The sequence below is a fragment of the Vulpes lagopus genome, chromosome 5 (assembly GCF_018345385.1).
Source record: "Vulpes lagopus strain Blue_001 chromosome 5, ASM1834538v1, whole genome shotgun sequence".
Lineage (NCBI taxonomy): Eukaryota > Metazoa > Chordata > Mammalia > Carnivora > Canidae > Vulpes > Vulpes lagopus.
Window position 1 is genome coordinate 69,140,432 of NC_054828.1, and position 23,461 is coordinate 69,163,892.

A 23,461-nucleotide genomic window follows, 5' to 3' on the forward strand; every position below is an offset into this window, starting at 1 on the left:
CGCCGCGGAGACCGCCGGGGAGGCCGCCGGGTGCGCCCCGCGCGGGGAGCCGCGCCGCCGCCGTGGCCGAGAGGCCGGCAGGGGGCGCTGCGAGGGCCGGGCCGGCCCAGGCGGCGGGAGGCGGCGGCCGCGGCGGCGGGAGGCGGCGGGAGGCGGGCGGAGGAGGAGGCGGAGGAGGCGGGAGCTGAGCGGCGCGGGGCGGGCGGCGGCGGGCCCGAGCCCGAGAAGATGGCGGTGCGGAAGAAGGACGGCGGCCCCAACGTGAAGTACTACGAGGCCGCGGACACCGTGACCCAGTTCGACAACGTGAGGCTCTGGCTCGGCAAGAACTACAAGAAGGTACGCGGGCAGGGCCGCGCGGCCGGGGGCGGGACAAAGGCCGCGGCCGCCCGCGCCCCCTGCGCCCCCGTTTCTCGCCGCCGCGCGGCGGGTCCCGGCGCCGACCGCCCCCGCCCGGGGCCACAGCCCTGCGGGCCCTTCCGGGAGAGGCGGCGGGGGGCGGACGCGGCGCCGGATGCCCCCGGCCCAGCCCGCCCGCCGGAGCTGCCCGGAGCCGGGCCGGCGACGCTGAGGCCTCCGCGGGCTTTGTGTCCGCCCGGGAGGCGGTGGGAGCGGGCGGGTAAACAGGCACCGGGCAGGCCGGGCCCGCGGGCGGCAGCGCCCCCCCACCTGTCCCCGCCGCCCGCCCCACGGGAGCCGGGAGCTCGCAGCCCCGGGCACAGCCTCCTGCCACCTCACAATGGAGCCCCCGGCCGCTGGCCTCGCACCGCTCCGGTCCAGGGCGCCGGGCCCAGGACGCTGCTGCCTCAGCCCCCGGCCGCGCCTGCAGGTGACAAGCGGCTGAACAAAGGGCTCAGAAAGCCTTACCTGACTTTCCCGTCGAACCTCCCCCGGCGCTGTCTTTGTCTCGGGCCCGGCCGAGAGGGCCGTCCGCCCCGGCTGCGCCCGCGGACAGCTCGGCCTCCGCCCCGCGCCGCCCGGTGGGAGGCTCGCCGTCGGCCCGGCTCTTCCTGCCCAGCTCCGCAGCCTGTCAGGAGCTGCCGGGCGCTTAGGAGTCCGCCCCCCCGGCCCGGCCGCGGCCCTTCCCCCGAGGCTCCTGACAACCAGCTGCCGGGCCGGGGGCGCCTGCACCCCAGCGCGAGGCCCCGGCTCCCAGGCCTCCACCTTTGACCTTCCGGAAGGTCCGGAAGGGAGATCAGCGGGGGCTTAGTCTCTGGCCCGGGGGGCTGACGGCCCTTTGTCGCTTACCCTCTGGTGCGGGGCTCTCTCTACATCTCCCACTGAGAGGAGCGCTGGTCTCTGTGATTAGGGTTGAGGAAGCAGGGGTCAAAAGGTAAAGAGAAAGTTAGCCTCCTGGCTCAGATTTAAATTAGAACAGGAGGCTAGGATACTAGGTTGCGGCACATGGAAATGCGTGAGAAGGCCCGGGGTTGCTTGTCTCAGATACTGTTTCCTCAGAAAGCATCGATGTTTTCTTGCTCTTCCTCACCAGGCTGGGCAGGAGCTGGTCCTTGCCCCCTTGAAAGCGTTTGTGCCCAGTTCCTAGCAGAAGCAGAAGGCCCGGCTCGGGCTCCCCGTCTGTTTGCCGTGCCTCACTTCCTTGCACCTTTCTTATTAGGCTATGTTGCAGGGGGAGTCTTGGCCTCCACAAAGTTACCCCCAAGAAATACACTGTGGTCTGGCTTAGAGCCTCAAAGATATTGCTTCCTTTGCCTGAATTTACTGAACCTTCAGGATCTTACCGCCCTCAGTGCTGTTGACTAGAAATCAGGATCCTACAACTAACTCCCAGTTTCAGAACGAAGCTGACAAGTAGGAAGCCCCACTTGCCTCCAGCTCCCGCTGCTGGCAGGCTGGGTTGGGGGCAGCAGAATTTCCACTTCCGGTGAGGGGCTTACATGCCTTCCCTTCTGCCATTTTCTTTATAGAAACTAGACCTGTGGGGGAAGGAGACACTATTTTTTCCACCCCAGATGCTTCCAGGGCCCCTTGGGAAAAAATAAGGGAGATAGTGGACAGGTTGTCTGAGGTCTACTTCTCTTCCATTTGCCTCTGTTTCCCCAGTATATACAAGCTGAACCACCTACCAACAAGTCCTTGTCTAGCCTGGTTGTACAGTTGCTACAGTTTCAGGAAGAAGTTTTTGGCAAACATGTCAGCAATGCACCGCTCACTAAACTGCCGGTGAGTGCAAATGCAAGGGGATGAATCCTCCAAACTGGGAACTGTGGGGTTTTTGTAAATTTCATACTTTTGGAGATGTGGGTAATTGCCTGTTATCCCCCTCCCTGGTCAGGGCGTTACTGGCTTGCCTTGGTCCCCAATTTACTCCTCCTTTTGTCTTGTAATACTTGGTGCAGCGAGGTGCACCTGGCTGGCTGAGTCGGTGCAGTGTGCGACTCTTGATCTGGGGGTTGTGAATTCGGTGTTGCGTGTAGAGACTTCTTAAAATCTCTATTCTTCTTAAAAAAGAAAAACTTTATTCAACAGGTTATGTCAGAGTGTCTGAGCTCGTACATGAAACTCTTGTGGCGTGGTTGAAAGGGTACAAGATTGGGATTTGCATTGGCTTGTGTTCAAATCCTGGCTCTGCCACTTGGTATCTCTGTGATCTTGGGCAAGCCATTTAAACCTTTTAAGTGTCTGTTCTTCATCTCTAGATGGGAATAATATCTCTACCTTGTAGGGTTTCTGTAATGGTCAATGAGGTGACCCAGTAAGTACGTGGCACAAGATGGGGCTTTGTGAATACTGGTTTTTTTCTTTCCCCCTTCTTCCAGGCCACGTGATACTGTGGCATAGGGGTTAAAGAATTCCACCTTTGGGGGCACCTGGGTGGTTCAGTCGGTTGGGCCTCCCAACTCGATTTTGGCTCAGATCTCGAACTCAGGGCTGTGGGATCAAGCCCTGCATGGGGCTCCGTGCTCAGCAAGGTGTCTGCTTAAGACTCTCTCCCCCTCTGCCCCTCCCTCCCTGCACAGTGTTTTTTTTTTTTTTTTCTCTCTCTCTCTCTTAAATAAATAGAGAAATCTTAAAAAACATGAAAAAGAATTCCAGCTTTGAGAGAGATTAGTTCAGCATGGGATTTTGTGGAAGGATTGTTAATAAGAGAATTTAGGATATAACTCTCACATACTACTTTCCTATCTCAATTTTGTAGATCAAATGTTTCCTAGATTTCAAAGCAGGAGGCTCCCTGTGCCACATACTTGCAGCTGCCTACAAATTCAAGAGTGACCAGGGATGGTGAGATGCCTACTTCTCTATGCTTCTTACATTAGAGGGGACTCCCCCTTTATGATTCCCTGGGTCTTTCTGGAGGTGGGAGAGCATAGGTAGACATCCTTGCAAGTCTCTTGCTTTGCTAGGTCAGTAAGCTTGACTTGCTAGGTCAGAAGAGTGGCTGAGTGTCAGAGCCAAAATAGTTTCCAAGAGTGAGTGAGCATGTGTGTATATGTGCATCAGTGTGTGTATTGTAGAGGAAAGGGGATTCTTAGGTTGGCATCTCAAGCTTTTCTTCATCCTTTCAGACTAAGTACAAAGTGATTCATGGAGTTGAGATTAGTGAACCCAAGATCCCAGGCCATTTTGGCAACAGTTGCGGGCAAGATTGCTTCCTGATTTCCCGTGTTAAAAAGTCACATACCCCCCCCCCCAAAAAAAAAAGTCACATACCCTAACCTCATCTTCAGACCTGATCTATACCACTCACTAGATTATTGCCTCTTCTCAAGGCGGCGTTACGATTTCCAGAATCCATCACGCATGGACCGCAACGTGGAAATGTTCATGACCATTGAGAAGTCCTTGGTTCAGGTAATAGTCAAGAACCTCTGCGGTCTATCTCCTTTCCCTCAGTGAAAATCCAAAATATGCTTTCCCCATGATCCTATCCCATCTATTTCTTTTCCCCACAGAATAACTGCCTGTCTCGACCTAACATTTTTCTCTGCCCGGAAATTGAACCCAAACTGCTAGGGAAATTAAAGGACATTATCAAGAGACACCAGGTGAGTGGGTGTGTGAGAAGTTTTGGAAACTCCATGCTTCTTTTCCTGATGTTTTCCGTACAATAAGCAGCCTTTAGATAACATGTTTTGTACTGCAGAGGCTGCTCTGCCTACTTGGAAAAAGATTAAAGCCTTGAGCCTCTCTTTCTCAGTTCACTTTTCCCATTTCCCAGTCTTGACAGGCTTGGATTACTATTCCTAGAGGCTGCATTGGCCTGAGGGTGAGGAAAGCCAGAGATTTCCTGATTTCAGAGAAATGAAACCTTTACTCTAGAACTCTGTAATAACAAGCAGATGCCTCTCTCTCTCTGTGTGTGACTATCATAAATAAATAAAAATTAAAAAAAAAATTGGGATCCCTGGGTGGCGCAGCGGTTTGTCGCCTGCCTTTGGCCCAGGGCGCAATCCTGGAGACCCGGGATCGAGTCCCACGTCGGGCTCCTGGTGCATGGAGCCTGCTTCTCCCTCTGCCTGTGTCTCTGCCTCTCTCTCTCTCTGTGTGTGACTGTCATAAATAAATAAAAATTAAAGAAAAAAAAAAAACAAGCAGATGCCATTGCTAGGGACATACAGTCAGCTTTACGTTTCCCATGTGCAGATTATCTATTCAGAGGATTTTTAGAGCAACTTTAGTTCTTTAATTTCTCTTCATTATTAGCAGTATCCCAGCTATTTCCCTCTGCCTCTCAGCTTGTATGTGCTTAAAGAATGCAAATTGGGATCCCTGGGTGGTGCAGCGGTTTGGCGCCTGCCTTTGGCCCAGGGCCCAATCCTGGAGACCCGGGATCGAATCCCACGTCGGGCTCTCAGTGCATGGAGCCTGCTTCTCCCTCTGCCTATGTCTCTGCCTCTCTCTCTCTCTCTCTCTGTGACTATCATAAATAAATAAAAATTTTGGGCAGCCCTGGTGGCTTAGCGGTTTGGCGCCGCCTGCATCCCAGGGCGTGATCCTGGAGACCCGGGATCGAGTCCCACATCGGGCTCCCTGCATGGAGCCTGCTTCTCCCTCTGCCTGTGTCTCTGCCTCTCTTTCTCTGTGTCTCTCACGAATAAATGAATAAAATCTTTAAAAATAAATAAATAAATAAATAAATAAATAAAAATTAAAAAAAAAAGAATGCAAATTAACTTAAATACAGTTCTGAGCAAAATATGATTAGGAAGGCCAGTCTATGGCTAAATCTTATTTTGGCTTATTTACACCTGTGAGTAATTCAGAGGGGACTGTGTTTACCTGCTTTTCCTTGTGCTGTCCAGGGAACAGTCACTGAGGATAAGAACAATGCCTCCCATGTTGTGTATCCTGTCCCAGGGAACCTGGAAGAAGGTGAGAGACCTGGGTTTTCCTGGCCTCTGCAGTGGATGGCTTGGACTAGGACCAGGGGACTGTTCAGCCCCCACGCACTGCCTGGGCTTCTCCTCTCTCCTTTCAACCCTGAGCCCTCCCACTGCCATATGTTCCTATTTCCAGGTCCCTGGCTGCAACATGAGTTGTGAAGTTAGTTACCTTTTGTGTATCCCTTTAGCTTATATCTCTCCTTGTTCTGTCTCTATCCCCAGAGGAATGGGTACGACCAGTCATGAAGCGGGATAAGCAGGTTCTTCTGCACTGGGGCTACTACCCTGACAGGTGAGGATAGGGTCCTGGGGCAGGTTTGAGTACAGAAACCAGACCGAGAAGCCCTAGAACGTCTAGCAAAGCAAGCAGGCACTCTTTGGGGGTTATTTTTAGGTCTGTTTTGTTGGGGGTTGTTTTGTTTTGTTTTGTTTGTTCTCCTCCTCTCCATCATGAGAATCTGTCTTGGGAGAGGTTTGGACTTATAGATGAGGATTAAGCTAAAAGGACGGGGGCTTTATGTGTGAAATGGTTATTCCAGTGTTATCTGCGATAAGTAAATGTTAGAAACAATCTAAATGTCTAACAGTGGGAAAATGTTTTAGCAATTTGTGTATCTATTCAGTGGATTAGTATGGAGCCATACTAATAGAAATACATACAATAGAAATAACATGGAAAAAAAGAAATCACTGGATAATTTATAGAAAATGTTAAATGCAAGTTGTGAAATAACATAGTAACATTGGAATTATGTAAAAACAAAATTGTAGGGGCACCTGGGTGGCTCAGTGGTTGAGCATGTGCCTTTGGTTCAGGTCATGATCCCGGGGTCCCGGGATCAAGTGCCACATCGGGCTCCCTGCAAGGAGTCTGCTTCTGTCTCCGCCTCTCTCTCTCTCTCTCTCATTAATAAATTAAAAAATTGTACAGGAAAAATTTACTGGAAAAAAAAATATATCAAATAGTTGTGTTGGGCTGATTTTTTTTTTTTTTTTTTTTTTGGAATTGTTTTTTATTACTTCATAATGGAAAAAAACCCGATGTTAATAGGAAAACCAATCATACCAAAAAATAACCCAACAACCCAGTGCTTTTTATAAATGGAAAAGGTAAAAGATTTGTACTTTACTATTCTACAATCCCATCCCATTGATCCTATTTCATGCTCAATTTCCCATGGCAGTTATGACACGTGGATCCCAGCCAGTGACATTGAAGCATCTGTGGAAGATGCTCCAACTCCTGAGAAACCTAGGAAGGTGAGCATTTCTTGCCCCCCTGACCACAAAAAGTATTCCAGGGGGTACCTGGCTGGCTCAGTTGGTAGAGCATGCAACTGTTGATCGTGGGGTTGTAAATTTGAGCCCTGTGTTGTGTGTAGATGTTACTTAAAAATAAAATCTTTTTAGGGGTGCCTGAGTGGCTCAGTCAGTTAAGTGTCTGCCTTTGGCTCAGGTCATGATCTCTGCATCCTGGGACCCAGCCTCCTGTGGGGCTCCCTGCTCAGTAGGGAGCCTGCTTCTCCCTCTCCTTCTGCCCCTCCCCCCTGCTCATACTGGCTCTCTGCCCTTTCTAATAAATAAATAAAATTTCTTCAAGAAGTTTAGAGTTTACATCAAAACTTTATAGTTGGGGGATCCCTGGGTGGCTCAGCGGTTTGGTGCCTGCCTTTGGCCCAGGGCGCGATCCTGGAGTCCCGGGATCAAGTCCCACGTTGGGCTCCTGGCGTGGAGCCTGCTTCTCCCTCCTCCTGTGTCTCTGCCTCTCTCTGCTTCTCCCTTCTCCTGTGTCTCTGCCTCTCTCTCTCTCATAAATAAACAAACAAATAAATAAATCTTAAAAAAAAATTATAGTTAAAAAATAATAATAAAATAAAATCTTAAAAAAAAAAAAAAAAAGATGTATACTGGGACCAGACCACTCTTTGGAGGTCAAGCACAGGCTCTTGTCTCCTTCAGCTCTTCTCTTAAGGGCCCCCAGACAGGGGCACCTGGGTGGCTCAGTTGATTGGATGTCTGCTTTCAGCTCAGGTCATGATCCCAGGGTGCTGGGATTGAGCCTGGCATCAGGCTCCCTGCTTAGCGGGGAGCCTGCTCCTCCCTCCCACTTGTGCTCTCTCTTACACTCGCAATCGCTCTCTCAGGTAAATAAACAAGATCTTATAAAGGGGGGACCCCCAGACAGCTGTGGCTTTCAGGTTTCTCTCCAGCACAGTCTGCCTTTTGTACTTCAGGTTCATGCAAAGTGGATTCTGGACACAGACACTTTCAATGAATGGATGAATGAGGAAGACTATGAAGTAAATGATGATAAAAGCCCTGTCTCCCGCCGAAAGAAGATTTCAGCCAAGACTCTGACGGATGAGGTGAAACTTCCTCTTCTTTCTTCCCTGATCCCTTAGCACAAGCTTGGGGATAAGTCTTCAGTGGGGCTTGTTGGCTGACATTCACTCCAATTCTCCAACCTGCAGGTGAACAGCCCAGATTCAGATCGACGGGACAAGAAGGGGGGCAACTATAAAAAGAGGAAGCGCTCCCCCTCTCCTTCACCAACCCCAGAAGCTAAGAAGAAAAATGCCAAGAAAGGGTATGCCAGCCGCTACCCTGCCCCACCTTCACCACTCTCTCCATGTTGAAGGAAGGGAAGGATAGACTCCTTCCTGTAACTACCTGGCCCTGACCGGGGTCGGCCCTGCTCCTATTGGTGTCCTGAGAGGGAGGGTGAGGTCTTCTTTAGCTGCCCACTTGTTAGTTCTAGTTGCAGCCACTAGTGACCTCAGAGTGACATCTTCAAGGGAAGACCTTTGCACTTCCCTGTCCTCTGTAGTGATGCGTGTCTATGCATGCTTAGCTCCCCCTTGGGGATTCTCTCTTGCTTCACTCCCCTTGAACCTCAGCTTCCAGGGACTCCTTGCTTAAGGGTGACCAGGTTAGCTTTCATTACCTTTCCTCCCCAGTCCCTCAACACCTTACACCAAGTCAAAGCGTGGGCACAGAGAGGAGGAGCAAGAAGACCTGACAAAGGACATGGACGAGCCTTCACCAGTCCCCAATGTAGAGGAGGTGACGTTACCTAAGACAGGTACGGGCCACACCAAGCTTCAGGGACCTGCCTTCCGAGAGGGCTGATTTCTCAGGCCAAGCTCCAGGTCTTGAGGATCTGGCCCTTCAATTTAGCTGTTTATTAAAATTATTCTTCCCAACATGGGCAGTCCTCTGACTTGAGCCACATCTGAGTTGTGTACTGTGCTTGTACCTGACAGTAGTTGTTTCTGAACTGTTTTTGATCACATACCCCCTTCAGTAAAGTATTTGAGCACAGATTATTATTATTATTATTTTTAAAGGTTTTATTTACTTATTCATGAGAGACACAGAGAGAGAGAGGCAGAGACACAGGCAGAAGGAGAAGCAGGCTCCACAAAGGGAGCCCGATGTGGGACTCGATCCCAGAACCCCAGGATCATGACCAGAGCCGAAGGCAGATGCTCAACCACTGAGCCACCTGGGTGCCCCTTGAGCATGAGTTATATATGTGCTGCTGTACCGTTGCTTTAGGAACATCGTGAGACACATGCAAACATTATCTTAAAAATGGGAAAATGTAAAGGATAAAATGAAAAAACAAATATAAAGAGAAGTTCTGCTATTCTCTACCTGTATTCCACTGGACCATCTCTTGCCGTCCTGTGTGAGAACCCCACTTTGGAGACCATTGCTTTGCAATGATAGAGAGTTGTATAGCTGCAAAGGTGGACTGCAATCTGTATTCCATAGACGAGCTCCGATGTCAAGGAGTGTATTTCAGGGGTTGCGGTGGGGGCTACTGAGATAGAGGAGTGCTGGCCTCAACCCCCTTCATCAATCACCGCAGCTCTCTTCCATATTCATGTTTTCTCCTGAGCTGTTGTGTATGGATTCGGTTAAGAGAAGCCCCCTTGCTTTCAAAAATGTTGGCGATCCAACCAGTCCTCTCCAGAGTGATTTGGTCAGACTCTGTCTCAATCCATTAAGAGTTCACAGACACACAGATGGAGATAAGAGGGGCCTGTTAGAGACAGGAATGCTTGATGAGTGTCCGGAGAGTGGAAGATGCTTCTGTATAGGAAGAGTTAAGTGACCGTTTGGCGTGGGGGGGAAGGAGGGAAAACGGCAGGTGAGTTTCAAGCCCCAGAATGACTGTGCCTGGAGGGAGTTACCGAACCCTTTTGTGATCAGAGATCTCTTAGAATTGTTAAAGGTGGAGAGTTAAAGACTTGATTCGGGCAGACCCTGTCTGATAAAATGACTCTCTCTCCTGGCAGTCAACACTAAGAAGGATTCAGAGTCCGCCCCGGTCAAAGGAGGCACCATGACTGACCTGGGTAAGGAGAGGAGGCTCTGTGGCCCGCTTCCCCTAGCCTGCCACGGCTTTTCAGGGCAGGACTCTTGCTGCTGCTCTGGCTCCACTCCTGATTTGCTCACTCTCTCTTTCAGATGAACAGGAGGATGAAAGCATGGAGACCACGGGCAAGGTGGAGCCAGTTTAGAGAGGCCCTCTCTACCTCTCTATGGGATTTGGATTTGCGCTTCTAAAGTTCCTTCTACCCAGAACTTTCTACTGCCTAGGGTTTTCCCACCTTAGTCTAGTTTTAGCTGTTGTTCAGTACTCAAAACTCTGACCCTTTCCGGGTCCTGGGGCCCTTAACAGTCCATTCCTATGGCATCATTAGTTCCCACTTTCCCGGGGTGTGGGAGAAGCAGAGGGTTGCCAGGGGCAAAATGGGAATGCTGAGTGTCCAGCAGCCTCCATACTTTTAGGATGAGGATGAAAACAGTATGGGGAATAAGGGGGAGCAGACGAAGAATCCGGACCTGCACGAGGACAACGTGACTGAACAGACCCACCACATCATCATTCCCAGCTACGCTGCCTGGTTTGACTATAATAGGTACTCTTGCTCCGACTTCTCACTGCATCCCTATTTCCCTGCCTCCTGAGGCCAACATGTTGTTCCCCTTCTGTCTCCAAATAAATTATTTCTTCATCAACCAGGTAGACTGGGGTACGCTTCAGTGTTGGCGGAGCTTCTGGTCTCCTTGAGTCTTACCACCTCTTTTCCCTCTCTTTGAGGCTCCTGTCTCTGCTCGGGCGCCTTCTGAATCTACTCTGTCTTCTCTTGCAGTGTTCATGCCATTGAGCGGAGGGCTCTCCCCGAGTTCTTTAACGGCAAGAACAAGTCCAAGACCCCGGAAATGTAAGGAGATCTCAGCTCATGACTCTTTCTCCCTCCCGTCCCTGATCACCCTTCCTGACCCAGCAGGATTCAATTTAGCAAATATTTCTTGAGCTCTCCGATGAGCTAGGCATTGTGCTACTCTCACAAAGATGTGATCTCTCCCACGGGCACCCCCAGCCCAGCACTGTGGCCACAGTAGAATGCTCTCTTGGATTTGCCTGGGGGCAGGATTAAGCATGGTCTTCTGTCCAAAATGGGTACCTGCTCTGATGCCTCCATCTCTCAATAGAGGACAGAGCCTGCCAATCCATAAATAAATGAGGTATCTAGAACGCAGATGTCCCTAGCATAAATAATAGCTTTGACTAAAATGTGAATGGCCATGCTAGTCCCAGAGAGTAGATTTTAGTAGAAAAACAGGAGGAGCCATGAAGATGCAAGACTTGGAGTGAAGGGATGGAGAAGGCTCCCTGGAGAGAAGTGTTCTGTTTCTCTGTTTCTGAGAAGCATGGGCTTAAGGTTTAGAAGTCTTTGTCATCTTCAAAGTGTTGCCTCAAGCCAAACCTGTTTGGCTTTGGATGAGTCTTGGCAATCTTCTATGGTTAGGGATGCTCCAGGATAAATATCAGAATGAAAAGAGTGAGAAAGAGTTGATGCCCCTGAGAACTGAACAAGCTTGCTTCCCAGCTGTTCCTCAGCTTCCCCCTCTCTGAGGCCATCTTGCCATCCCACCATGCTTCTTTCTCTGTAGCCTGGTAGGGTTCTCTCCTCTTCCCCGGGGAAAGCAGTATGTATGAAGAAGCCTCACTCTCTCCAGAGGAAAAGGGAATAATGAACTGGTGACAGGAATTCAACATGGTCTGTAGGCAGGGTTGGATCTGGAACTGTTCTACACTTTGTTCTCTTGACGTAAGATAGTAAATAGTGATAATTGCCTGCGTTGACTGAAAGTTTACTATCTCCTGGACACCATACCAAGTGTCTTACAGGCATTGACTAATCTTCACATCAGCTTTAGAGGTACATCCTCTTATCCTCTCCAGTTTACTGATTAGGAAACTGAGATACAGAGAGGTTAAGCCACTTGATTAAGGTCACCCAGCCAGTGAATAGAAAAACCAGGATCTGACTTTTTTTTTTTTAATTTTATTTATTTATTCATGAGAGACAGAGAGAGAGAGAGAGGCAGAGACACAGGCAGAGGGAGAAGCAGACTCCATGCAGGGAGCCCGACATGGGACTCTATCCCAGGTCTCGAGGATCATGCCCTGGGCTGAAGGAGGCCCTAAACCGCTGAGCCATCCAGGCTGCCCAGGATCTGACTTCTTTAGACTGGTTCATGTCCTCAAACTTTATGCTATACCACACAATAGCCACCATTTGCTGAGCTCCTAAAGTGTGCCTGGCACTGTACTAGACTAGATCTTTCTAGTCCTCAGCAGACACTCCATGGTACAGATTAGGAGACTGAGGTTCAAAAAATGTAAGCAACTTGCTCAAGGCCATCATGGTAGAACTGGAATTTGAACTTAGATCTTTTCCACCTTCAAAACCTATATTCTAAGGGGGCCAGGGTGGCTCAGTTAAGCACCCAACTTTTAATTTCAGCTCAGGTCATGATCACAGGGTTGTGAGATCGAGCCTGGCATCAGCCTCTGCAGTGGGCATGGAGCTTACTTAAGATTCTCTCTCTCAGGATCCCTGGGTGGCGCAGCGGTTTGGCGCCTGCCTTTGGCCCAGGGCGCGATCCTGGAGACCCGGGATCGAATCCCACATCAGGCTCCTGGTTCATGGAGCCTGCTTCTCCCTCCTCCCGTGTCTCTGCCTCTCTCTCTCTCTCTATGTCCATCATGAATAAATAAATAAAAATCTTAAAAAAAAAAAAAGATTCTCTCTCTCTCCCTTGGGGACCTAGGTGGCTCAATTGGTTGAGCATCCGACTTGTGATTTCACCTCACGTCATGATTTCATGGGTCGTGGGATCAACCCCCAGTTTGGGCTCCATGCTCAGTGGGGAATTGGCTTGAGATTCTCTCCCTCTGCCCCTCACACCACTCACATGTGCTCGCTCTCTCAAATAAATAGATCTTTAAAAAATAATTAAAAAAAAAAAGATTCTAAAAAAAGAAGAAAAAGATTCTTGGGGCACGTGGGTGGCTGTTGGTTAAGTGGCTGCCTTCGGCTCAGGTAATGATCCCAGGGACCTGGCATTGAGCCCTGCATTGAACTCCCTGCTCAGCAAGGTCCTGCTTCTCCTTCTCCTTCTGCCCCTCTCCCTGCTTGTGCTTTCTTGCTCTCTCTCTAACAAATAAATAAAATCTTAAAAAAAAAAAAAAAAAGGGACATCTGGGTAGCTCAGTGGTTGAGTGTCTGCCTTTGGCTCAGGGCATGATCCCAGGATTCGGGATCAGGTCTGGCATCAGGCTTCCGGCATGGAGCCTACTTCTCCCTCTGCCTGTGTCTCTGCCTCTCTCTGTGTGTCTCTCATGAAGACACATTTTTTTTTTTAAGATTTTATTTATTTACTCATGAGAGAGAGAGAGAGAGAGAAAGAAACAAAGACAGGCTGAGGGAGAAGCAGGCTCCACGCAGGGAGCCTAACGTGGGACTCAATCTCCAGGATCAGGCCCCCGGCCGAAGGCGGCGCTAAACCGCTGAGCCACCGGGGCTGCCCTCTTAAAAAAAAATCTTAAAAAGATTCTTCTCCTGCCCCTCGCCCGTGCACACTCTCTCTCCAATAAAAACATAAATAAATAAATATAAATATATATGTGTATATATATTTTTCTTTTTTAATGAGCTCCACATCCAGTGTGGGACTTACTTAAAAAAACAAAAAACATTCCTTATAGCACATCGTGCTGACTAGTTGGATGCAGGGATAAAGACATCCCCTTAACACTGGCTTTTGGAAATAAGGGCACCTTTTCTTGCGTTTTGGCTGCTTGTTCAAAAGTTGGATGAAACTTCCCCAAGTATAGCCAGGGAGACAATTCATTTAACTAAGAAAACCCCATCAAGGAAAACAGGGCAATGTTTGAACCCCTTGCATCTAGCATGTGTAGACTCACAGTGGTTTCTGAGGCAGACGATCCACTCTGTTCTCTTCACAGAGTGGTTCACACAGGAGGAACCATCACCTCTTCTATCACTTTTCCTACCCTTCAGTCCTCAGCCGACTTATTTTCCTTCCTCTCACCTCTCTGTCTCTCCCCCCAAGCTACCTGGCTTATCGAAACTTCATGATTGACACTTACCGGCTGAACCCCCAAGAATATCTCACCTCCACTGCCTGCCGTAGGAACCTGGCTGGTGATGTCTGTGCCATCATGAGGTGGGTCTGCAGCTGAGGGGACGGGGGTGCATAAGAATGCCTGTCCACGGATGTCTCTTGGCGTAAGGGGAGCTTCCAGCAAAGAGCATAGGGGAACAAGTAGGGAAAAAAAACACCTCTAGAGAAAGGCACGGTTCACACTCAGGGCATGTGTGACTTGCAAGAATGGTAGTGGCCTTCTCTGGTGTGTGGAAGAAAGAAGGAGTGTGTCTGTAGTTGAAAGATCCCGGTTCAATTTTCCTGGCTCTCCAGGAAGAGATGTTGGGTGGATATGGAGAGAGGTCTTGACTGGAAGTGGAGGCCTGGGTGTCACTGGCACTTAGCGAGTGAGAGGAGGTGGGATTTGCCAGGGAGTAGAATGAGCAGAGAAGAGAGCTGGGGAAAGAGCTTTACACCCCACCTCTGCCCCTCTCTGGCTGCCCTGTGTGACCCTGTCTCCCCTCTCTCCTGCTAGGGTCCATGCCTTCCTAGAGCAGTGGGGTCTCATTAACTACCAGGTGGATGCTGAGAGTCGACCGACCCCGATGGGGCCTCCGCCCACCTCTCACTTCCATGTCTTGGCAGACACACCGTCGGGGCTGGTGCCTCTGCAGCCCAAGACCCCGCAGGTAGGGTGAGGGGCGGCGGGGGCGGGGGTGGGGGTGCTGGGAAAAACTGGGCTTCTTCGGACTTTTCTTTTTCTGGTTTTTTAGGGTAATGGTTCAGGAGTGTTTTGAGGCTTCTTCCTTTTCCATGGGATGCAAAGGGCCACAGGAATCAGCCCCGTGTGTTTAGCACCCTCTCTCAGTCTCTGTACCTAAGACTGCGAGGACTTGCTGAGAGAGAAGAGATGCTCCTGGTCCTCGAGGAGCAGACAGGCCAGCGTAGGGCATGGAGCAGTTAGAGAAAAATGGCTTAAAACTAAGTTGCATGAAATTTTTTAACTTTGTCGTGTTTCCAACTTTTTTTTTTTCATTTTTGCCTCAAACTATTATCACTTCCATTTTTTTTTTCCACTTCCATTCCATACATTACAAAGCTTAAGAGGAGACAGATTACGTGGCTTGCCCAGGGTCACAGACTACCAAATCTAGGATTAGAACCTAATTGTCCAGCTCCTAAAGGAACTTACAAAGTTTTACATGAATACCAATGGGGATCATGCCAGCTACAGATCTAACTGATCATTAAGGGAACACGGAACCGTGGCATGAGTGCCCCCAGAGCTTGCAGGCCGCCCAGCATTTGGTCTTGAGGCCTCCAGGGCCTCGGCCTGGTCATTTTCTGCCCAGCCTCCATGACGCCAAGCTCTGTCCCCCAGGGCCGCCAGGTTGATGCTGATACCAAGGCTGGGCGAAAGGGCAAAGAGCTGGATGACCTGGTGCCAGAGACGGCTAAGGGCAAGCCAGAGCTGGTAGGTGGGGTGTAGACCCCGCTGGGCTTCTTATTTGCCCCTTTATTGGGGGGCCCCTGCCCGGGAAGAAGAGACGTGAGAGCAGAGGAGCTACAGCAGTGAGGGAGGAAGCCCCACCCAGCGGTGTCCCTGGCTTTGGGAAAGAAGCTCCTTCTGTCTGTTTTCTCTCTCTGTCGGCCCCTGGCGCCCGTGGTCACCCGGACTCACCTCTTTCTTTCCCCTCCACAAATAGCAGACCTCTGCTTCCCAGCAAATGCTCAACTTCCCTGACAAAGGCAAAGAGAAGCCAGCAGACATGCAGAACTTTGGGCTGCGCACAGACATGTACACAAGGAAGAACGTCCCCTCCAAGGTACGGAGGGGGAGGTGCGGGCTGACTTCAGCGCTGGAGTGTCCTTGTCCCATAGGAGCCAGTGCTCCTGCCTCTGACCCGCCCATTTCTCCTGCAGAGCAAAGCTGCAGCCAGTGCCACTCGAGAGTGGACGGAGCAAGAGACCCTGCTACTCCTGGAGGTAATTGGGGCAAGGGAAAGAGGGTTTTCCATGACAACAGAAGTGGCCAGGGTGCCAGCCGCGCTCACGAGTGGGGAGAGCATGATCTCATCCCCAGTCTTTCTCTTCCCTGATGCCGGCCGCACCTGCCCCGGGGAACAGCTCCCGGCCAGGCATTTGGGCCATTTCATTAACTCCATATCCTTTCGTAGTGCTACTTGGAGATTCCCCTGGGACCCAGCAGAATCCACAAATACCACAACCAGAGAGCTTTGAAGCCCGCTACCCTTAGTAGGATGGGGGGAGTTGACCTTCAAGGAAAGTGGCTAAGTAAGGAAGTTGTGTCTCCACCACTACCACCAGGCACTGGAAATGTACAAAGATGACTGGAACAAAGTGTCAGAGCACGTGGGAAGCCGCACGCAGGATGAGTGCATCTTGCATTTTCTTCGTCTTCCCATTGAAGACCCGTACCTGGAGGACTCGGAGGCCTCCCTGGGCCCCCTGGCCTACCAGCCTATCCCCTTCAGTCAGTCAGGCAACCCTGTTATGAGCACTGTTGCCTTCCTGGCCTCTGTCGTCGATCCTCGAGTCGCCTCTGCTGCTGCGAAGTCGGCCCTAGGTAATGTGAAGGGGTCCCAGCCTCTGTAGTTTTGGTTTGAAAGGCCCTCGAGTGTGGCTGCCCTACTGGCACTGTCTGCTGCTGGTGTCAGCGCAGGCACCTGTCTAGCTCCACGCTGGTCTAGATGAAGAGACGGGCTTCTGAGACAGCTTCCACAGGGACAGCCAGACCTGCCCGCCCGCCCCTGCCCCCAGCCTTGTCCTCTCTGCACCTTGCAGAAGAGTTCTCCAAGATGAAGGAAGAAGTACCCACAGCCTTGGTGGAGGCCCATGTTCGGAAAGTGGAAGAAGCCGCCAAAGTGACAGGCAAGGCCGACCCAGCCTTCGGTCTGGAGAGCAGTGGGATCGCAGGGACCACCTCCGATGAGCCCGAGCGGATCGGTGAGGCCTGGCAGGGTCCCGGATCTCTCTCCTTTTGCCAAGAGCCCGAGCCATCCCGGGGCCCTCCCTGCCTTGGGTCATCCTCAGAGCACGAGATGAATGGGGAGAATCGGCAGGGCTTATATTTCCCCCGGGACCCCGCCTTTGGGACCGTGGCTCTCTGCTAAGATCTTGGCTAAGAGAGCAGGCTTTTGGAAAAGTTTTACAGAGACGGACTCTGTAGCAGACATTTCCCATTTTCTCTTCCCCCGGGCCCAGAGGAGAGCGGGACTGATGAGGCACGGGCGGAGGGCCAGGCCACAGAGGAGAAGAAGGAGCCCAAGGTATAGGGAATGAGTGGGAATGGGCTGGGCTGTGAGGCTGGGGCATGGGCGTGGGGAGGGGAGGCCGAGAGCCTCCCCAGTAGGAGGTGGGAGTTCACCTCCCAGTCCGGCCCTGTGTGTACCAGCTACCCTGACACCGTCTACTTTTCTTTCACTGGGATGTCAGGAAGCCCGAGAAGGAGGTGGGGCTACTGAAGAAGAAACAAAGGAGAAGACCAGCGAGGTCCCCAAGAAGGATGAAGAGAGAGGGAAACAAGGTGACAGTGAAAAGGAGTCAGAGAAGAGTGATGGGGACCCCATAGGTGAGCCTCCGCACCTGGTGCTTGGTTTCTAGGGAAGAGAAGTGGGCTGCTGGCCTAACCCCACCTTCTTCCTGGCCCAGTTGACCCCGACAAGGAGAAGGAACCAAAGGAAGGGCAAGAGGAAGTGCTGAAGGACATGGTGGAGTCAGAGGGGGAGAGGAAGACGAAGGTGGAGCGGGACATCGGCGAGGGCAACCTCTCCACTGCCGCAGCCGCCGCCCTGGCCGCTGCCGCAGTGAAGGCCAAGGTGAGGGCCAGGGGCCCAGAAGACCCCCAGGGAAGGCACTGCCCCCTTCTCTGATCTCACTTCCCCTGCGGGAAATTTTTCTCAAGGATGTTTCCATAACACTGGCCCATTTCCTTCTCATTTTGATCCCAAGAGGGAGAGTTGGTCGTCTCTTCTCGAAGCTTTTTAAAGCATGCATTTGTTTGTTTGTTTATTTATTTATTTGTTTGTTTATGATAGTCAAACACAGAGAGAGAGAGAGGCAGAGACATAGGCAGAGAGATAGTCACAGAGAGAGAGAGACAGAGAGAGAGGCAGAGACATAGGCAGAGGGAGAAGCAGGCTCCATGCACCGGGAGCCTGACGTGGGATTCGATCCCGGGTCTCCAGGATCACGCCCTGGGCCAAAGGCAGGTGCCAAACCACTGCGCCACCCAGGGATCCCCTTTTTAAAGCTTTTTACCATTAGGCCTGTGTCTGTCCTCTAATTATTTGACCTTATCTTTTGCCACTCTCTCTTTTTTCATGTTCTTTTAAGAATATGAAGCCTTTGCTACTCTGTGGGTTGTGACCACAGCAAGTTCGTTCTTTTTTTTTTTTTTTTTTTTTTTTTTTTAAGATTTTTATTTATTCACAAGAGACACAGAGAGAGGCAGAGACACAGGCAGAGGGAGAAGCAGGCTCCCCACAGCCTGATGTGGGATGCGATCCTGGGTCCCAGGATCACACCCTGGGCCAAAGGCAGGTGCTCAGCCACTGAACCACCCGGGCGCCCCCAGCAAGTTCTTTTTTTTTTTTTTTTTAAGATTTATTTATTTATTTATTTATTTATTTATTTATTTATTTATTTATTTCTGATAGAGAGAGAGAGAAAGTCAGAGACACAGGAGGAGGGAGAAGCAGGCTCCATGCCGGGAGCCTGACGTGGGACTTGATTCCGGGACTCCAGGGTCGCACCCTGGGCCAAAGGCAGGCGCTAAACCGCTGAGCCACCCAGGGATCCCCCCCAGCAAGTTCTTTCTTAAAACCTGCCAGCCTCACCCTACGGCTCTCTCCCAGACTTGTCTCCCCTGGGGCCCTCCGGCTCACCTGCCGCCCTCCCCGCCTTCCCTAGCACCTGGCCGCCGTGGAGGAGAGGAAGATCAAATCGCTGGTGGCCCTGCTGGTGGAGACCCAGATGAAAAAGTTGGAGATCAAACTCCGGCACTTTGAAGAGTTGGAGACGATCATGGACCGGGAGCGAGAGGCAGTGAGTAGCAATCCCTGGGGGCCAGTGCAGCCGAAGGCCACAGCCTGACACTGGGCCGGGCCTTGGTTGAGGATGGGCGTGAACAGCAGTGGAGAAAGCCTGAGAGTGGCAGAGCTTCGTGGCGTAGGGGCAGGAGGACCCAGCCCTGGGCAGTTAAGGACAAGTGGCTCACAGGGGAAGCCTGGAGCCCGAGGTCCCACACGATGTTGGCATCATAGGGCAGAGATTCTAGTTGGTTTTTTGATTGCCTCGGGTCCAGGTCCTTGAGCAGTGTTTGGCCCATCGTAGACTCTCGGTCAATAAGTATTCGTCGAGTGATCGAGCAGGTTTAAGGGATGATGAGAGGGAAGGGGCTTCAGATCCAGGAGGTGAACAGGAAAGGGGATAGAATGGACATGGTATTGAACCGTTTTGGCTTTGAGATGATACAAAAAGAAATGTAAGACAGGGATCCTAGCAGAACCTACTGCTTAACCGGAGACCCCAATATCCAGTATGGAGGCATCAAGAACAGTGAATGCTTAAAGTAGCTGACAAATTCAGATTAAAAGTCCTGAGAGATAATGAAATAAAGGCAAAGCTCAGAGGCCACAGAGTTGATCTGGGATGGCTTCCTGCGCCTGGTAAGCATTTTGCCAATTTTGAGGAAAGAACAGACCATGAGCTGACATTAGTAACGGGAAGCATTTTCCCAATGAAAATCATGACCGATTTCGAGCTTTGGAGCTGAAATGAGTCAGGGCTCCCACTAGATGAACTCCACCGCAGTGAGAAGCCACGCGGGCAGCCAGACACTGCGGTGGGGATTCTGGAGCGGGGAGGGCAGGGCAGGGCCCCCGGGAAGGCCAAGCCCAAGATCTTCCCCCTCGGGAAGGCCGAGCCCAAGATCCCCCTTGCTGCAGGGAACTGCCAGAATGAGAGGCAGGGTTTGTCGGGACGGAGAAGGCGGTGGGGCGTTTGCCTTCGTGGGCTTCTGCACGTGGGTAACAGTCCCCACTTGGCACCGGCAGCTGGAGTATCAGAGGCAGCAGCTCCTAGCAGATAGACAAGCCTTCCACATGGAGCAGCTGAAGTATGCCGAGATGAGGGCCCGGCAGCAACACTTCCAGCAAATGCACCAACAGCAGCAGCAGCCACCGCCAGCTCTGCCCCCGGGCTCCCAGCCTGTCCCACCCACCGGCACTGCTGGGCCGCCCACGGTTCACAGCCTGGCCATGGCTCCGGCCTCCGTGGCCCCCGCTCCTGCTGGCAGTGGGCCCCCCCCCGGAAGCTTGGGCCCCTCTGAACAGATTGGGCAGGCAGGGTCAGCCGCGGGGCCACAGCAGCAGCAACCAGCTGGAGCCCCCCAGCCTGGGGCAGTCCCACCAGGGGTTCCCCCCCCTGGACCCCATGGTAAGTGACAGCTTCTGGAACTCCTGCTGACCAGGGGGCCCCCGGTGAATGTTCGGATTCCCTCTTGAAAGGGATATGTGATAGGACGAGATTTCTACAGATGGGCTCTCCTCCCTTCTACCCCTGAACCAACAGGGCTCCCTCCCCACATCCAGATCTTTGAGTCTCATCCTGAGGCTTTACCGCTTACTATCAGGAAAGGTGGTGCTGAGGAGTGGCTAGGTGATCCTTGCTAGCACAGTGAGTCGGTAAGGGAGATCTTACGCTTCTAACCCTCTTGACCTCTTCTCTTTGCTCCCAGGCCCCTCACCGTTCCCCAACCAACAAACTCCTCCCGCAATGATGCCAGGGGCAGTGCCAGGCAGCGGGCACCCAGGCGTGGCGGGTAATGCTCCTTTGGGTTTGCCTTTTGGCATGCCGCCTCCTCCTCCTCCTGCTCCATCCATCATCCCATTTGGTAGTCTAGCCGACTCCATCAGTATTAACCTGCCCCCTCCTCCTAACCTGCATGGGCATCACCACCATCTCCCGTTTGCCCCGGGCACTCTCCCCCCACCTAACCTGCCTGTGTCCATGGCGAACCCTCTACATCCTAACCTGCCGGCGACCACCACCATGCCATCTTCCTTGCCTCTCGGGCCGGGGCTCGGATCCGCCGCAGCCCAGAGCCCTGCCATTGTGGCAGCTGTTCAGGGCAACCTCCTGCCCAGTGCCAGCCCACTGCCAGGTGAGAAGGGTCCTGGAGGGGAAGAGGGTGAGGGAGAGGGGTCCACATGGAGGGATGGGGGTCAGCTAGGGGAAGGGCTTAGGTCATAGAACTTCCACAATCCTTTTTGAATGATCTGGTAAATTAGAACACAGGGGGAAGGGCCTCTCTGGCTGTCCTCCACCATTCCCCATCCTGGCAGCTGCCACCTCTGGGATGACGTTGGGGCCTTTCACTGGTGGGTCACGGAGGAGTCCTAAGGCACAGCGTCTCAGTTGTAAACTTGAAAAACAGCTACCTGTCTGCATGATGATTGGCATCCCCTTTGCTTGTTCCCATCACGTTCAAATGCCCCATTTAGAGAGTTCCCTTGGGGGCAGGAGGATTGTGGGTATTTCCGTCTGCCCAGTGTGAGGTGGGAGAGGGTTTTGGGGAAAGGCTCCCTCGGTCACCTACCCACCCATTGCATGCCATGCCCAGTTCTGTTCGTCTGTGGTGGCCTGGGTCTGGATCCCTTTCCTGCTCACCCTAGCTGATTCATCTTCCTTTTCTCCACAGACCCAGGTACCCCTCTGCCTCCAGACCCCACGGCCCCGAGCCCAGGCACAGTCACCCCTGTGCCACCTCCACAGTGAGGAGCCAGCCAGACATCTCTCTCCCTCACCCCCTATGGAGATCAAGGTTCCAGGAACAGCCCTCTCCCCACCACTGGGACCCTTCCCCAGCCTGGAGAGTTCATCACTACGTAAGGAAAGCTCTTCCTGCCCCTCCAAAGCCCCCATCATGCCTGTCAGAGGCATGCATTTTTATATCGGATTATTCACGGACTTCTGTTTAAAAGATGTTTCTAATGTCTGGGAGAGAGGATAGGATTGGGGATGCTGCCCTCAAAGGGCTGGGGAAAGGTGTTTATACAAGGTTCTAATTAACCACTTTTAAGGGTGCACCCCCTCAAAACTACTGCATTTTTTACGGATGAAAAAAAAATGAAGCCCTTTAAAGAAGTAGAGAGATTAAAAAGCCACATTGGAGCTCCCTCCACCCACTAAAAAAAAAAAAAAAAAAATTACAACTTTTACATTTTTTGGAGGAGGGAGGTGACAGGAAAGAGGAACTAAGGTTCTGGGAGAACTCTGGGGATAGAGTAGGGTGCAGAATCTGTCTCCTCCAGCCCCTCATTAGTAACCGAATCAACTCCCCAACCCCATCAGCCACCCCATCCCCGGTTTGTTCCTACTAATCTCTCCTGTGCCTCCTCAGTGTTGCTGTTTTAGGTCACCCCAACTCAGCCAATGACCCCTCCCCCCCAAATGTCAGTTTTGTGTTTTTAAAAGTCACCTGCGTAGTTGATGTCAGCGTATGTGTATTTGGTGGGGAAACATATTTTGGGGATTCCTGTGGTAGGTAATAGAGGAAGGAAGAGCACCGTTCCTCCTCCCTGGGCCCTGTCACTGGGCGCCTAGAGGACATGGAAAGGGGAGCTAGAGAGGATGGGGAGCTGTAAAAACCTGCATTTTTCAAAAAGCACTTAAGCACCTCCTTCTTCTGACTTGGTGGGTCACCCCTCTAACCTCTTCCCTCTTCCACCGAGACCATCAGAACCTTGACTGGTAGCTTGGGGTTCCCTGGGATTTGGAGACTGGAGGAGGGGTGCCCAACCTAGGGCAGTGCCTACCCCAGCTTGCAGCTTGGCTCTGCCCCCCGGATTCCACAGCCTCCCATCTTTCCCTTCTTCATCCTTGATGTGAAGGTGGACAGGACCCCGGGTGGGCTCTCCACTAGTTTGCCTGGTCCCTGCCACCGGGCCTTTGTCGCTCACGTCCCCGTGTTTCTCTTCCTTTGCGTCTCGGCACCTTTCTTCTGTTCAAAAGTTTTCTGTAAATTTTTTTTCTTTCCTTTTTTTCTTTTTTCTTTTCCTTTTTCTTTTCTTTTTTCTTTTTTTTTTTTTTTATAAATTAATTTGCTTTCAGTTCCATCTTGTGAATGCCTTCTGTGTTCTCTGACCTGTGGCTGCCAGGCGCAGGGGGTTGGGGCTGGGGGCAGCCTTTCCAGGGGCATTCGCCTGGGCTGGAGAGGCACTGAACAGCCCATAGGCACACAGGCACTAGGCCTCTCTCCACAACAGGCTCAAGGCAGCACAGCTGTCAGGACTGTGCACTGTTTTGGGAGCTGGGCAGAGGCTCTCACCTGCCCTAAAAATAGCTGTTTGAGACTTGGAAGGACATCCTCCCAACCTGGAGATTTTGTATATTTATCCTTTCAGAAGTAATGGCTTCATTCCTTCCCTTATTAGGCAGGAAGAAGGCAGGCAAGTCACATACTTCTGTTATTACTGGCCACTAGCCCTACTGAGGTGACAGGCTCAGGCAGTGCTAATATGGCCTGGCTTTAGCTCCATTAAACACTCCCTGGGCTTCCCCCACAAAAGGCCATCAGTGCTTGGGAGAGGGACGGCTGGGTTTAACCAGATAAGAGG

At 51.8% G+C, this 23,461-nt stretch overlaps 1 protein-coding gene across 7 annotated transcripts; it reads left to right on the forward strand.

Annotated features, from left to right (window-relative positions):
• The first annotated feature begins 142 nt into the window (after positions 1–142).
• SMARCC2 (SWI/SNF related, matrix associated, actin dependent regulator of chromatin subfamily c member 2) lies at positions 143–22,335 on the forward strand. Of its 7 annotated transcripts, none has more exons than XM_041756839.1 (30): positions 144–339; positions 2,065–2,184; positions 3,161–3,246; positions 3,735–3,816; positions 3,918–4,010; positions 5,268–5,337; positions 5,571–5,640; positions 6,533–6,608; positions 7,583–7,714; positions 7,820–7,935; positions 8,306–8,430; positions 9,653–9,712; positions 9,825–9,862; positions 10,149–10,279; positions 10,514–10,585; positions 13,788–13,901; positions 14,356–14,509; positions 15,202–15,294; positions 15,527–15,646; positions 15,744–15,806; positions 16,149–16,407; positions 16,626–16,787; positions 17,046–17,110; positions 17,277–17,412; positions 17,493–17,659; positions 18,753–18,887; positions 19,898–20,279; positions 20,581–20,664; positions 20,941–21,006; positions 21,544–22,335. In XM_041756839.1, the coding sequence occupies exons 1-30, from the start codon at positions 229–231 to the stop codon at positions 21,618–21,620; spliced, it is 3,459 nt and encodes a 1,152-aa protein (XP_041612773.1). In that variant the 5' UTR covers positions 144–228; the 3' UTR covers positions 21,621–22,335. The 7 variants fall into 7 exon arrangements, with proteins under 7 accessions (XP_041612776.1, XP_041612773.1, XP_041612774.1 ...); XM_041756840.1 differs by having other exon boundaries at positions 15,530–15,646; XM_041756842.1 differs by having other exon boundaries at positions 143–339; positions 20,581–21,006.
• The last annotated feature ends 1,126 nt before the right edge of the window (positions 22,336–23,461 follow it).